A 16,265-nucleotide genomic window follows, 5' to 3' on the forward strand; every position below is an offset into this window, starting at 1 on the left:
TCACACCAGGAAGATGAGGCAGAGGAGGATCAGAGTCTTCACTGCCGCTTCCCAGATGGCCAGCAGAACCACCCTTGCCACAGGCCCTGATCTCCCTGCAGGAAAGTGAGATAAGGATGGATTAACCTGCCCCAGCACAATCTTCTGCCCGTCTGCTCCCAGTGGGACTCTGGACATTGGGTCTCCAGGCCCTCCTCTGTTACTAGATGCAGGACCACCTGTGCCCGGGCCTCACCCCACCCCGCACTCTGACCTTCCAGAACTTGGGCAGAGGGCTTTGGGGCTGCATGCTCAGGGACCAGTGAGCTGAAGGGCACTGGAGGGTTGGGGTCCAGTGTGCAGCCCTTGGGCACTGTCTTGACGTGAGTACAGCCATGTTTGGCGGCTCCATTGACCTACATCCACCAGCACAAAAAGAAATACAAAGCTGCTTTCTGTGTGGTGGAAACTGGCCTTTTCCCTAGTACTGGCCTTTCTCCCATGGAGAGAGTTGCAAGTTGTAACATTTCAAGGCTCTTGGAGCGTCGTAGACCAGAATGGACTGGGCATCTGTGCCGGGCTGAGATGATAACCAAAGAGAACAATGCACGTACACAACTACTGGGCTGGGATGTTAGCCAGGGGGCTCAGTGCACGTACGCCACTGATAACAATTTTGTGCATGGGAACACTAGACGCTTGCTCTGTAAACTCTGTTACTGCTTATATAAACTGCTGGAAACTGAGACCTGGTGAGAGTTCCACCTGTGGAAGGGACACCTTGCCCAGGACGTGTGATCCTTGCCCAGCCGCGTCAATTGACAGGGTTCTCCCGGCAGTGGGGCGTGGATATTGTGAGTAATTGATTTGATGTGAAGTAATTGATTTGATATGAAGTAATTGATTTGATGTGTTCTCTTTTCGGTCAACCTGGTGTTTTTCTTTCCGGTTGATTTGTGTCATTTCTCTTCAGCCGATGTGGATGTTTTCCCTTTCCAGTTGGGCTGATGTTTTTCCCTCTTAATATTTGACCTATTCAGATCTGTTTGCAGACTATCGCCTTTACTATCCTCTATATAATAAAATATACCTTCAGTCCATTTGTTTGGAGTGGAGAGTGTCTTTTACATCTCCGATCGAATCCCCAAACCTCTCATAACAGGCACTCACTCTGCAGGGCCAGGCTCAGAGAGAAGCGCTGGGAGCCCAGAGGGTTCTGATCTCGGCAGGTGAATTCTCCTTCGTCTCCGACGTGTACTCGAGGCAGCTCCAGCACCCCAGGGTTCGAGAGCTCTGAGGGGCTGAGGGTCAGTCTCCCCCAGGCCCAGCTGAGCCTGGCAGGTGGGTTGCTGTCAAGAGCACAGACCAGGAGCGAGGACTGGCTGTCCAGGACTGAAAGAGACGAGCCATCATCCAGGACTCTGGGTGCCGGAGAAAAAGAGACAGAGGGTCAGAGAGACATCGAGATCCAGAGAAAGAGGAGGGATACAGATGGAGACCAGCTGAGAGGGACCAACTCAGACACATAGACAGAAACTGAAAGAGACCCAGACTCTAGGAGAGGGACTCAGAGACAGGGAGTGAGTAGGGGCCAGATCACTCCTCAGGCGCCATCTTTCTCTGTACTCGATGATATAGATTCATCTCTGTCCTGATGGGCTGTCTGGCTGGACTCAGGCCCCACAAGGCACAGAGGGAGGGTCCTGGGCTTTATAAGATGTCATACAAGTTGTCAGCCCTGCCCTGGATCCCTCGTCCCCTTCGCTCAGAACACAGATTGACCCTGAAAACCCTTTTCCTTCATTTCTGCTTTCACTTGGCACCAGTTTACTGATTTAACGAGGTGTCTCTGAGGGGGCTCACTCTTAGAAACTCACAGTCTGTGGGGAGCAGGGACCCGGGAACAGCTGCTCACACCACATGACACACGTGATGGTGATGACACTGGGCTGCAGGGGCTCTGAGGAGAGCAATGAAAATGAGACTGGCAGAGCCAGGAGGGCTTCCTGGAGGAGGCAGCATGTGAAGTCCAGTGTGAGGGGTAAGAAGAGGCAGTAAGATGATGCTGAGTGGTGGAAGGGAATTGCAGGAAGGAGGAACAGAGAGTGCAAAGAGGACCAAGGCCTGCGCATGTCCAGGGAAAAGTGAATAGACCTGCAGGGTTGGAAGGAAAGGGGATGACGATGGGGGTGGCCCTTCAGAGACGAGGCCACAGGAGGAAAAGCGGGGAGTTGTTTTTATAAGCAGAACCAATAGAGCAGAGATTGCTAAATGTGACCACAGACATAAATAGATCCCTAAGCATTGTAACAATAACCGACCAGCAAGAAAAAGGTAATGGCACACTGAGTAAAGTGCTCACAACTCCTATGACAGAACAACAGGTAATTCCTCTCACTTGAAAAAAGTTTCCAAGCTTGAGTAATTAAAAGTCAAGTCATGCAGTAGAAGATGAGCAGAGACTATGAAGAGACAGTTCACAGAATAAAAGAAACACAAATGACTCTTCATCAGATAAAATCACGCGCACCATCATGTATAACAAGAGGAATGTCAATTAAAACTACAGAGATTCCAGTGTTCACCTGATATGGTCAAAGACCTAAAAGTCTTATTTCTCCCTCTGGTTTGGTGAGGGTGGGAGAACTTCACCCATGGTTGGAGGGGATGTCAGCTTGTCCACCTTCGATGGAGAATAATTTAGCCATATTTCTCAAAAATAAAGGACAAGGAGAAAAGGAACCCCTGTGCACTGGTGGCGGAAATGTAAATTGGTGCAGCCACTGTGGGAAATGGTATGGAGCTTCCTCAAAAAATTAAAAATATAAATACCACATGGTCCAGCTATTCCACTTTTGGGTGTATATTGGAACAAAATGAAAACACTAATTCAAAAAAGTATAAGCACCCCATGTTCACTGCAGCATTAGCCACAATAGCCAAGACTTGGAAACAACCTAAATCGCATTGACAGATGAATGGATAAAGGAGATGTGCTATATACATTGTGGAATGGAATACTACTCAGTCATAAAAAACAATGCAGTCTTGTCATGTGTGACAGCATGGATGAAACTTGAGGGCATTATGCTAAGTGAAATAAGTCAGACAGAGAAAGATAAATACTGAATGATCTCATTGATATGTGAAAACTAAAAAAGAAATAAAAGAGGAAGCTCATGGATACAGAGAACAGATTGGTGGTTTCCAGAGGCAGGGGGTAGGGTGTACAAGCTTCCAGTTATAAAATAAATAAGTCCTGGGGATGTAATGTACAGCATGGTGATTATAGTTAACAATACTGTATCGCATATTTGAAAGTTACTAAGAGAGTAGATGTTAAAAGTTCTCGTCACGAGGATAAAAAATTCTGTAGCTATGTACAGTGATGGATGTTAACTAGACTAATTGTGGTGATAAATTCACAATGTATGCAAATGAATCATGATGTTCTACACTTGAAACTACTATACGTCAGGTATCAATTATACCTCAATAAAAAAATTGAAAGAACACAGGACCCAGCTCTTTAACATTTAGGAATTTATCCCAAAGAAACACACACACACACACACACACACACACACACACACACACACCAAAGGAGACACGAGATTGTTCATTGCAGTGTTTCCATTAGTAGAATAAAGTGAATGTCTTGGTTTTCCACTAGGAGAAGATGTGTACAGAATAAGAATCCATCCAGGCGACGGAATATTGCACAGTCACAGAGAAGAATGAGGATAGTCTGTACTACTGATGTCACAGGACCCCTGAGACTCTTTAGGTGAACAAGCCAAGGCTTGGAGCAGCCTATGGACACTGGTCACTTCACAGGAGGGGACAGGGCATCTGAGGACAGACTCTGCAGTGCATTTTGAATTTTTGGCCGTGTGAATATATGACCTGTTCAAAAGTACTTAAATAAGCAATTGTTAGGGAAAATAAAAAGACGAGGCTGGAGGAGTTGTCAGGGGACAGACTATAAGGGACGTTGAAAGGAAGGCTCTGATGTGAATGTTGTCCTGTTCTCCTTATGGAGCCAAGGGTGGTGGAGAAGTCGGAGATGAGTGAGGGGCCGCTGGGGACAGCTGCTCACAGTGGCCATGGGGGCTGAGGATGAGAGGGAACACTGGGTTCACCCACAAGGGGGTCTTTGGTCATTGAAGTGAGTCCAGGGTGAGGCAGGGACCCGGCCCCACCCTGAGCTGAAAGAGGACCTACTCCCTACAGCCCAGGAGGGATCGCCTCCTACCTGTGCTGTTTCCTTGGATGAGAGTTACAGTCAAGTTCTGTGGAGAGTCTGGGACGGAAAGACATGAATCTTTATCAGCGGTGAGGGCTGGGTGGACATGGGTCCTTGTCCCCAGAAACTGCATAAATGTGGGAAGGGTGGAGGTGGGCATCCTCCTGAGTCCCTCCCAGCCTAGAGTCTGAGGCCCAACATCCAGTATCAGAGACCCTGACAACTCCGTCCCCACTGCCCTCAGCACCCCATCAGAGACCAAGATGTCCTGGCCCAGCAGTCACAGGACATGTTGAGGTGGATGGTTCTCATTGTGGACACTCCAGCCCCAGGAAAGGTCACCTGACAGGTGAGGTTGGTGCCATGGTCCTGGAGCCATGGGGTGAGGGTGAGCACCGAGGAGAGGTGGGTCCTGGGGCCCAGGGAGGTGAGGGCATCTGATGTCCAGGAGAAAATGGGGAGCATGCCCCACTCACAGGCCCAGGGCACAGAGAAGTTCAGGTTCCTGTGGTTGCCAGACTCCAGGGTCCCCGGGATAAAGATGAGGGGTATGTGGGTCAGGGCTGGTGAGGTGAGGAGGAGACATGGGGATCAGGACGGACAGTCCTAGGTGTGGCCCTGAGAGAAACCTCACGCTTTGCTTCAGCTGCTCCCTCTGAGCCCTGACACACTGACTCTCCAACCCTCTCCCAGGAGTGGGGTCCCATCCCAGCCCTGCCCCAGGACCCACATGTCCTTCCCTGTGAGCCCCGTGTCCTGGAGCCCACTCTTTACCCGTGACATGCACAGAGAAAAAGTTAGATTTATAATTCCATTTTGTTCTTCCTCTCTCCACCCGAAAAAAGTATGAACCATTGGCTCTCCTCCTGGCGTCGCTGATGTCCAGAGAGCAGTCATTGGTCCGGGGGTCACCCAGGAGGTAGAATCGGCCCTGGGTCTCCTCCTGCACTTTATGATCTGGGTTGTTTGTGGCCACAGGAGCAACCTGCTGTGGATTTGCCCCTTCCCGGAACCAGTATCCATGAGCTGGGGTAGAGTCATTCCAGCCATACCGTGGGTAGACGACAGTGCAGGGCACTCAGACACACAGGCCCCCCTGCGCCATCACTGACTCCTGTACTTGCAGCCTGAACATTCCACTCTGTGCCAGGGTCAGCAGCAGCTCCTGCCCCATCTGCCCCCTCTCCCCTCAGCCCACTCACCTGCCCACAGCAGGGGCAGCAGCAGTGGCAGCATGTCTGAAATGGAAAGTTCTGGGCGTTTGTCTCGTGTCTCAAAAGAGAAGGAGAAGGCAAGTGGGAGGGGAGTTGCCGGAAGACACATGGGAAGCTGCAGAGGAGCACGTGACCTTGGTCATTCACAGATGAGGGACTGCAGACCAGAGCTCGCCCCCTCTCTACACACCCCACTGTTCAGAGACCCTGAGTCCACCCCAGAGAGGAGCAGACAAGGAGCAGACCCCATGTTCTGTGCCCGTCTCAAAGTTTCCCTCCAGCACTGGAGCCTGGACCAGGACCTCTGAGGACATCTGAGGAGTGGGACATGGTGAGTCTCTAAGGGCCTCCCCTCTGGGGTGCTTTTCTGAGCCCTGTTGTCTACACCAGGGAGCTGGTCATCTCCTGCTGACCCAGGAGGGTCACAGACTCATCTAGACCTCCAATGGATGGTCCTGCCAGTTATAGGTTTCTTTAGGGTCTGTATGAGTGTCTGGGGCAGAGGAAATGAAGGGGATCCTAGGTGTGGTGAGGGCAGCAGCCAACCATTCATTCATTCATTCTCCAAACACTTAGTCAGCATTCATGTGTTGGGGAGGTGGAGACACGAAGGGAGATGACCCACCTGGTCCATGCCCATGAGATGTTCCCCACCCAGTGGAGTCACTTCCTCCCCAAACACTCAGTGTTGTTGAGCTTTAGAGCTGCAGTCACTGATGAATTTGCTGTGTGTCCTGGAAGAACACATGGCATTGTCTAAAATATAATTATGGGATTTTTTTTGACATCTGGTCAAAATAAACCCCCCCCCAAACCAAATAACAACTCTTTTCAAGTGTACTACTTGAAACTCTATTCCGTGAAACAAGAACTTCCCAATTCCCTCCACCTCCCAGCCCCCAGCAATCACTGTCCCATTTTCTGTCTCTAGGAATTTGACTAATTTAGATGCTTCATATAGGGGAATCATATAGTATTTGCCTTTTTTGTGACTGGTTTATTGCACTTACCACAATGTCCTCAAGCTTCACCTACGTGGCAGCACATCTTAGAATTCTTTCCTTTTTAATGCTGAATAACATTATGGCAGGTGTACATTACATTGTGTTTATCCATCCATTCACTGAGGGATGCTTGGGTTGCTTCCACCTTTTGGCTATTGTGAACATTGGTGCTGTGAGTATGGGTGTGCAAATATCTCTGAGTCCCTGCTCTCGATTCTTTTGGATAAATGCCTAGAAGTGGAATTTCTGGGTCATACAGTAATTCTATTTTTAACTTTTTGAGGAACCACCACTGTCTTATCTTCCTTCACTTTTTTTTTTCCCTCCCTCATCTGTTGTCGTCCTCTTACACTGACTGTACATGTTAACATCTCCCGTCTGGACCTCTCTCCTGCTCTCTAGACATTCATATCCTGCTCTCTAGCTGACGTCCCCAGTTGGCTATCAAGTGGCTTCTCTGAATGATCAGCACCCTTCAAAATCCTACTCTCTGTCATCCTCTATGGAACACAGCTGCATCCTTCCAGTTGCTCAGAGGAAAGATTTCGGCACCATCCTTGCTCCTCTTTTTCCCCCTCTTACCACATTCATCAGAAATTTCAGTCAGCTTGACTTTCAAAATGTTTCTCAAATATAACCTCCCCACCTACACAATGTCCTGATCCACGGTGCCACCCATGGTTGTACATCCTTCTAGCTTCTCTATGTGGGACGCCGCCTCAGCATGGCTTGATGAGCCATGAATAGGTCTGCACCCAGGATCTGAACCAGCAAACCCCCGGTCACCAAATTGGAGAGTGCAAACTTAAACCGCTGCGCCACTGGGCTGGCCCCTGAAAAGCGGGTGTTTGTTTTTATAAACTCAAAGTGGGAAAAGCAGAAGCCACATAGAACAGATTGATAAATGTGACCACAGACATAAATAGATCCCTAATCATTGTAACAATTACTTAGAAAATAATCCATAACTATGTGTGGTGGCGGACGTTAACTAGACTAATTGCGGTGATCATTTCACAATATACACAAACATCAAATTATTTTGTCATACACGGGAAACTAACTGTGTTATATGTGAATTATACCTCAATAAAAAAATAGAAGGAGCACATGAAACAGCTCTTTAGCTTTTAGGAATTTATCCCAAAGGCATACACACAAACACACACACACACACACACACACACACACAAGTGAGCAAGTAGATACAAGATTATTCATTGCAGTGTTTCTCTTAGTAGAATAAAATTAATACAATGATTTTTCCATTAGTAGAATATGCATATAAAATCAGAATCCGTTAAGGCCATAGAATACTGCACAGTCACAGAGCAGAATGAGAACAGTCTGTGCTACTGACATCAAATGACTCCTGAGATCCTTTAGGTAAACAAACCAGAGCTCAGAGCAGCCTATGGACACTGGTCACTTCCCAGGAGGGGACTGGGCATCTGAGGACAGACTCTGCTGTGCACTGTGAACTTTCGACCATGTGACTATATTACCTGTTCAAAAGTACTTAAATAAACAATTATTAGGGAAAATAAAAAGACAAGGTTGGAGGAGTCGTCAGAAGATGGGTGATAAGGGGCCTTGAGAGGTGGGCTCTGCCCTGTGAATGTTGTTCTGTTCTCCTTGTGGAGCTGAGGGGGCATGGAAGAGTCTGAAGGGAGTGAGGGACCAAAGGGGACAGCTGCTCACAGAGGCCATGGGGGCTGAGGATGGGAGGGTGTACTGGTTTCACCCACAAGGGTTCTCTGGTCACTGGGGTGAGTCCAGGGTGAGGCAGGGAACCGGCTCTGCCCTGAATTGGAAGAGGCCCTTCTCTCTAAAGCCCAGGAGGGGTCTCCTTCCTACCTGCACTGTTTCCTTGGAAGACAGTTACGGTCAAGTTCTGTGTAGAGTCTGGGACAGAAAGACAATGTGGACCTGCCTCAGTGGTGACGGCTGGGTGGACGTGGGCCTCTGTCCCCAGGAGCTGCATAAATGTGGGAAGGATGCAGGTGGGCATCTTCCTGACGCCACTCCCAGCCCTATTTCTGAGGTCCAGCAACAATATCTAAGACCCTGACACCAACATCCCCACTGTCCTCAGGACCCTATCGGGTACCCTGGTGTCCTGGCAGCACTCACAGGACACATTGAGGTTGATGGTATTCATCCTGATCACTCCAGCCCCAGGAAGGTCACTCGACAGGTGAGGTTTGTGCCATGGTCCTGGGGCCGTGGGTTGAGGGTGAGCACTAAAGAGAAGCGGGTCCTGGGGCCCAGGGTGGTGAGAGCTGATGTCATCCAGAAGACAGGGGTGTGACCCACTCATAGGCCCAGGACACAGAGCAGGTCAAGTTCCTGTGGTGGCCAGACTGAGATGAGGGTCCCTGGGCTGAGGATGTCAGACATGTGGGTCAGGGCTGGTGAGGAGAGAGGGAGACATGGGGATCAAGAGAGGTGGTCTGAAGTACGGGCCTGAGAGAAGCCTCAGGCTTTGGTCCAGCTCCTCCCTCTGATCCCCAACACACTGTACCCTTAACTCTGTCCCAGGAGCGGAGTCCCATCCTAGTCCTGCCCTGGGGCCCCCATAGCCTTGCCCTGTGGCCGTTTCTGGAGTCTACTCCTTACCCATAACACACACAGAGAAGGTTAAATTTGTAATTCTGTTTTTCACTTCCCCTCTCCACTCAAAAAAAGTACTTTCTGTTGTCCCTCCTCCTGGCATCTGTGATGTCCAGGGAGCAGTCATAGGTCCGGGGGTCCCCGAGGAGGAAGAACTGGCCCTGGGTCTCCTCCTGCACTTTTAGATCAGGGTTGTTTGTGGCCACAGGAGCATCCTGGTCAGGATTGGCCCCTTCCCAGAACCAGTAGCCTTGAGCAGGAGTAGAGTCATTACAGCCATCCTTGGGGTAGGAGGAGGAGCAGGGCACCTGCACACACAGACCCTCCTGCACCATCACTGACTCCCACACTTGCAGCTGGTAACCCTTGTTATTTGTCCAGGGGTCCCTCTGGCCCTCGGCCTCCTCCCTCCAACAGAGCAGGGCCAGCAGCAGCAGCCACATGTCTGGGGTTGGCAGTCATAGGTTACTCAAGAAAGTCTGTTTCTCATGGCTCATCTCTCAGGAACTGAAAGTTGCAAGATTTAGAAGAGGCTTCAACAGGAAGAAGAGGGTGAGGTCAGAACAGTGACCTTCACCAGTGGAGGAACTTCACACCCAGACCTGTTGGGGCCGGGACAGCCCATGGAGTCAGCCATCCCCCACCCACCCTAGCTGGAGGAGGGACTCAGGGTCACGAAATATGAGGGAGGCTGACTGACCTCCCTCCCTCAGCATCCACATGGTAGGCCTCCCCTCTCTGCTCTTGAGGTCACACACCAGCCCCAGATGCTGCCCCGAGAGTCACTGTCCAGTGGGGAGGCAAGAAGTGTCCCAGCCCCTGGAGCTCCCTGTTACAGAGGCTGCGGTGGGGCTGCAAAGGCAGGGTAGCGTGTCTCTCTCCCTGGGTTGGAGGCTGAGTCTCAGGAGGACTGGGCAGAGGGGACACTCAGGTGATGGAGGCCGGGATTCTGTGTGTTAACACAAGCCTAGAATGTCGAGGGGAGTCTGGCTTGCAGGATGCCTGAGAAACTGAGGCTGTGATTCTCTGTACAGTGGGGTTTGGAAAGGAAGAAAGTGCAGAAGGGAAGGGGCAGATTTTGAAAGGGATAAAAACTTCCCCCTTTGTAGCAGCTGTTTGGGCACCAGGACAAATTTGTTTTTTAAAAAAATTATTTCATTGAGGCTTATAACATTTTGAAAATTTCAGGTGCACATTATTATATATGAATTTCTATATAGGCTGCATCATGTTCACCACCAATAGTCTAGTTTTTTATCTATTACCATATATATGTGCCCCTTTACCCCTTTCACCCTCCCACCACCCCCTTCCCCTGTGGTAACCACTAATCTGTTCTCCTTATCCATATATTTGTTTATCTTCCACATATCAATGAAATCATACAGTGTTTGTCTTTCTCCATCTGACTTATTTCGCTTAGCATAGTACCCTCAACTTCCATCCATGTTTCACAAATGGCAAGATTTCTTCCTTTTTTATATCTCAGTAGTATTCTACTGTGTATATATACCACATCTTCTTTATGCATTCGTCCCTTGATGGGCACCTAGATTGCTTCCAAGTCTCAGCTATTGTGAATAATGCCGCAATGAAGATAGGGGTGCGTATATCTTTACACATTCGTGTTTCCATGTTCTTTGGATAAATACCCAGCAGTGGAATAACTGGATCATGGTAGTTCTATTCTTAATTTTTTGAGGAATCTCCATACTGTTTTCCATAGTGGCTGCAGCAGTTTTCACTCCCACCAGCAGTGTATGAGTGTTCCCTTCTCTCCACATCCTCTCCAACACTTGTCATTTCTTGTCTTGTTAATTTGTAGCCATTCTGACAGGAGTGAGGCGATATCTCATTGTAGTTTTGATTTGCATTTCCCTAATACTTAGTGATATTGAACATCTTTTCATGTGTCTGTTGGCCATCTGTGTATCTTCTTTGGAAAAATGTCTGTGCAGATCTTTTGCCCATTTTTTAATTGGGTTGTTAGTTTTTTTGTTGTTGAGATGTATGAGTTCTTTATAGCTTTTGTATATTAACCCCTTATCAGATATGTGGTTTGAAAATATCCTCTCCCAATTGTTAGGTTGTCTTTCTGTTTTGTCGATGGTTTCCTTTGATGTGCAGAAGCTTTTTAGCTTGATGTCGTACCATTTGTTTATTTTTTCTATTGTTTCTCTTCCCTGGTCAGACATGGTACTTGAAAATTTGCTGCTAAGACTCATGTCGAAGAAGGTACTGCCTGTGTTTTCTTCTGGAAGTTTTATGGTTTCAGGTCTTACATTCAAGTCTTTAATCCATTTTGAGTTAATTTTTGTTTATGGTGTGAGATAATGATCTGTCATTCTTTGCATGTGGCAGTCCAGTTTTCCTAACACCAATCATTGAAGAGATTTTTTTTCTCCACTGTGTGTTCTTGGCTCCCTTGTGGAAACTTAGCTGTCCCGGGCCAGCCCGGTGGCGCAAGCAGTTAAGTGTGTGTGATCTGCTGCTGCAGCCTGGGGTTCGCCGGTTTGGATCCCGGGCACACACCAACGCATTGCTTGGCAAGCCATGCTGTGGCGGCGTCCCATATAAAGTGAAGGAAGATGGGCATGGATGTTAGTCCAGGGCCAGTCTTCCTCAGCAAAAAAAAAAAAAGAGGAGGATTGGCAGATGTTAGCACAAGGCTGATCTCCTCACAAAAAAAAAAAAGAAGAAGAAGAAAATTAGCTGTCCATAGATGTATGGGTTTATTTCTGGGCTCTCGATTCTGTTTCATTGATCTGTGTGTCTGTTTTTGTGCCAGTACCATGCTTTGATTATACTTGCTTATACTATAGTTTTGTAGTATATTTTGAAGTCAGGGAGTGTGATTATCTCCAGATTTGTTCTTTTTTCTCAAGATTCCTCTGGCTATTCGGGGTCTTTTGTTGTTCCATATAAATTTTAGGATTCTTTGTTCTATTTCTGTGAGAAATGTCATTGGAACTTTGATAGGGATTGCACGGAATCTGTAGATTGCTTTAGGAAGTATGGACATTTTAATTATGTTAATTCTTCCAATCCAGAAGCTCGGAATATCTTTCCATTTCTTTGTGTCTTCTTCAATTTCTTTCAACAATGTTTTAGTTTTCAGCATACAGGTCTTTCACTTCTTTGGTTAATTTATTCATAGGTATTTTATTCTTTTTGTTGCAATTGTAAATGGGATTGTATTATTAATTTCTCTTTCTGCTACTTTATTGTTAGTGTATAGAAACGCAACTGGTTTTTGTATGTTGATTTTGTATCCTGAAACTTTACTGTATTAATTTTTTATTTCTAGAAGTTCTTTGGTGGATTCTTTAGAGTTTTCTATATATAAAATCAGGTCATTTGCAAATATTGACAGTTTCTCTTCTTCCTTTCCAAGTTGGATCCCTTTTATTTCTTTTTCTTGCCTGATTGCTCTGGCTAGGACTTCCAGTACTATGTTAAATAAGAGTGGCAAAAGTGGGCATCTTTGACTGGTTCCTGTTCTTAGAGGGATAGCTTTCAGTTTTTCTCTTTTGAGTATGATATTAGCTGTGGGTTTGTCATATATGACCTTTATTATGTTGAGGTACTTTCCTTCTATATCCATTTTATTCAGAGTTTTTATCATAAATGGATGCTGTAACTTGTCAAATGCTTTCTCTGTATCTATTGAGATGAACATGTGATTTTTATTCTGCATTTTGTTAACATGGTGTATCATGTTGATTGATTTGTGGGTAGTGAACCATCCCTGCATCCCTGGAATAAATCCCACTTGATCATGGTGTATGATGTTTTTAATGTATTATTGTATTCAATTTGCTAGTATTTTGTTGAAAATCTTTGCATTAATGTTAATCAGTCATATTGGCCTGCAATTTTCTTATATTGTATTTTCCTTGTCTGGTTTTGGTATCAGAGTAATAATGTTGACCTCTTAGAATGAGTTAGGAAGCTTCCTTTCCTCTTCAATGTTTTGGAAGATTTTGAGAAGGATAGGTACTAAGTTTTCTTCGAATTGTTGTAGAATTCACCTGGGAAGCCATCTGGTCTCAGACTTGCATTTTTTGGGAGGTTTTTGATTACTGTTTAAATCTTGCTGTTGATTGGTCAATTCAAATTCTCTATTTCTTCTTGATTCAGATTAGGACGTTTCTATGATTCTAAGAATTTATCCTTTTCTTCTAGATTATCTAATTTGTTAGTGTATAGCTTTTTGTAGTATTCTCTTATAATTTTTTGTATTTCTGAGGTTTCCATTGTAATTTCTCCTCTTTCATTTCTGATTTTATTTTTTTTAGCCTTCTCTCTTTTTTCTTGGCGAGTTTAGCTAAAGTTTGTCACTTTTGTTTATATTTTCAAAGAACCAGCGCTTTGTTTCATTGATTTTTTCCTATTGTTTTTTAAGCCTCTTTTTCATTTATTTCTGCTCTGATTTTTATTTCCTTCCTTCTACTGATTTTCAAGCATAGTAACCCCCTCTTTGAGTGATTAATGTTTTCTTATCAATGATGCCCAAAGACTGGCTTTGTTTTTCCATCTAATTACTGGGTACACCCCTGGCTAAATTGTTCTCATCTTAGGACAGCACTCAGTCCCTAGTTAACACTTGTGGGGGATGGAGAACACAAATCTGAGGATGGTGGCACAGCCTGGAAGGTCCTGGACACGCCTGACCAGCATCATTGACCTAGGCTGTTACCAGATCCTTCCCCAGGTTCCTCCCACTCTGCATTGGAGGCTGGCAAATGATTGGCTGCCCAGAGGGTTCCAACCACCAGGAGGCACTGTGAACTCTGGGGAGAACCAGGCTGGGGCTTGTGCTGTCCGTGGTGCTGAAACAGGGTCAGGATTGGAGTTCAGGGACCTCTCAGCTCTGTAGAAGGGTCTGAGCTGAGGCTTAAAGCCCCAGTTTGGGGCCAGGAGGGCAAAGAGGTGGGAATGGATACAGCCAAGGGAGGAGAGGACAGTCAGGTGTGGGTGGTGCTGGTCTCCTCTCTCTGCTCCTTCTCTCACTTCTCCTGTTCACTCTCAGGCATTGTCCCTTCTGTAGACCATGTCTGTCTGCTCCACTTGGTTGAGCCACAGGGGCAAGAGGATCTTATTGCTGATGTTTTCTGTTTACTGATCTCTATACTTCTCCTTTAGATAACTTGCTTCATGCCAGCCTCACAATAAAAAACAACAACAAAAAAAAAACCCCACAACTCTGAAAATGAGGAGAGTAGTCTTCAATTTGACAAAGGAGGAGAGTGAGTGTCAGGGTCAAGAATATCAGACACTATGTCCGGATCCCTTTCTCCCGTTCTGTCCACCTGTCCCAGCGTCTCTGCACAGGAGAGGATAGTCTCAGGCCTGATGGGAAAGGTAAGTGCTTCCTGGATACTTATTTCTGGCTCCAAGTGATCCCTCTTGCCTGTGGTGTTGAACTCTCCTGATATTGTCAGAGGGGCTCCCTTTCCATCCAGGAGATGAATGAGCCTACCTGGCTGCCTTATGCTTCTCAGTCAGGATTTGGGAAACAGTGAGTCTGAGTGTTCTTGCTGTGTTTGGTGGGGGATCCAGATGCCCTGCCTCTGTGTTGTTCCTCCAGTTCTGGGAACCTAAACCAGCTCGCCTTCTTCTTACCACCTTCTGGAATTCTCCTTTGGTTTCTCTTGCACCATTTACAAGATTTATAGTTCTGAATAGAGGGGAGAAACAGGGAACAATGGGTCGATGCCATCTTGTCTGGATTTTAGGTCTAACCACCAATTTTTAATGTTTTCAACAGACAGGTTGACCCATATGGTCCATCCTGACATTATCATAAACAGAAGTCTGACTCACTCTCCCTTCTGGATGTGGGCAGGAAGAAGCCGTGTTAGGCATCAGGCATTTTTTACACCACACCAGAATCTCCTATTGGTTAACTTAACCTTCCTATTATGAACCTATGGCATAATGCTTTACCCCTGTCAAGATTTGGGTCCTGCTGGTGAATTGGGGCCTATTTTTGTTTAAACTGATTTTATTAAAGTGAAAATATTAAGTCTTTTAGGAGGAATATTATGAGCTTCTGCCTCCCTCTACATTCTCAATCCAGATGTATATTTCTGAGCTCATTTTGAAGGATAAGAAGGTGTTAGCCAGATTATGACATGGTGATGGGCCTTCCTGGAGGAGGGATGTGGATGTACAGAGACAGTGAGGAGTGCATCACAATGGGGGCACTTAGAGAATGACTTGAGGGATTGATGGGTTAGGATATGAGAATTGAAAAGTAGGCAGGGTGAGGTGAAGAACAACCTAGAATAGAGGTCAGAAAACCACAGCACATGGGCTGCCTGCTTTTGTAAATAAAATTTTGCTGGAACACAGCTGCGTCAGTTCATTTGCACATTGTCTATGGCTGCTTTTCTGTTACATACACGCAGTTGAATAGTTACATCAGAGATGACACAGCTCGCAAAGCTGAAAATATTTGCTGTTTGGCCCTTTACAATAAAAGTTTCCTGATCCCTGACTTGGAATGTTAAGTTAAGAAGCTTGTAAATTATTCTTTTGGGCTGAGGAGATAGAGAAGTATTTTGACTATGGTCAGCTCTGAGTTTTAGGGAATTTTATAAATGTTAATATCTTATTTTCTCTATAGCGGGACTAGCAGGAGGCCGGTAGGATAGAAAGGGAAGATTCTTGAGTGGAGAGAGATGTTGCTGGAGGTCAAGTCAGGGCAGGGATCCACGGGAGGGTTTTGACTAGAGATGAACTGAAATGTTGCTGACGTGGTGTCTGGGACAGGACACACCCAGCCTCTGGGTGAAATGTCACTAAGGCCTTTCTGTTCAAGGGAGACGGAACCAGTAGGAACCCAACTCTCCCATTGTACCAGGACTTCTGCTGCGTGTTTTCCATATATACTTTTATTTAATCCTCACAGCAACCCTGTTAGATAGGACTTCTTACACCTATTTCACAAAGCAGGAAACCAAGACACAGAAGGGTAAGGTGGCTTGCCTGATGTCATACACTTAATACATAAAACAGCATGAATTTGATCCCAGGTATCTCTGACTGCAAAGGCTAATGTAGTTTTGGTATAACAGGAGACTCACATGCAATAGTTTGTAAACCCATTACCTATGGGGATAAGTCTCCAAGGATCAGTCTTTGGGTCCCCTTCCTGTAGACGACATGGAGTCTCTGGCTGAGACTGATGCTCCAGTTGGTTCC

The 16,265-nt window shown here is 46.4% G+C and overlaps 1 protein-coding gene across 1 annotated transcript; it reads right to left on the bottom strand.

Annotated features, from left to right (window-relative positions):
* LOC131397675 (sialic acid-binding Ig-like lectin 13) lies at nt 1-5,461 on the bottom strand. Its single transcript, XM_058530746.1, is given in 6 exon segments — nt 1-95; nt 1,150-1,400; nt 4,228-4,282; nt 4,510-4,788; nt 5,000-5,377; nt 5,425-5,461. Coding segments are annotated over 6 exon segments (1,095 nt in total).
* Nucleotides 5,462-16,265: the final 10,804 nt, after the last annotated feature.

This window comes from Diceros bicornis, chromosome 34 (genome assembly GCF_020826845.1).
Source record: "Diceros bicornis minor isolate mBicDic1 chromosome 34, mDicBic1.mat.cur, whole genome shotgun sequence".
Classification (NCBI taxonomy): Eukaryota; Metazoa; Chordata; class Mammalia; order Perissodactyla; family Rhinocerotidae; genus Diceros; species Diceros bicornis.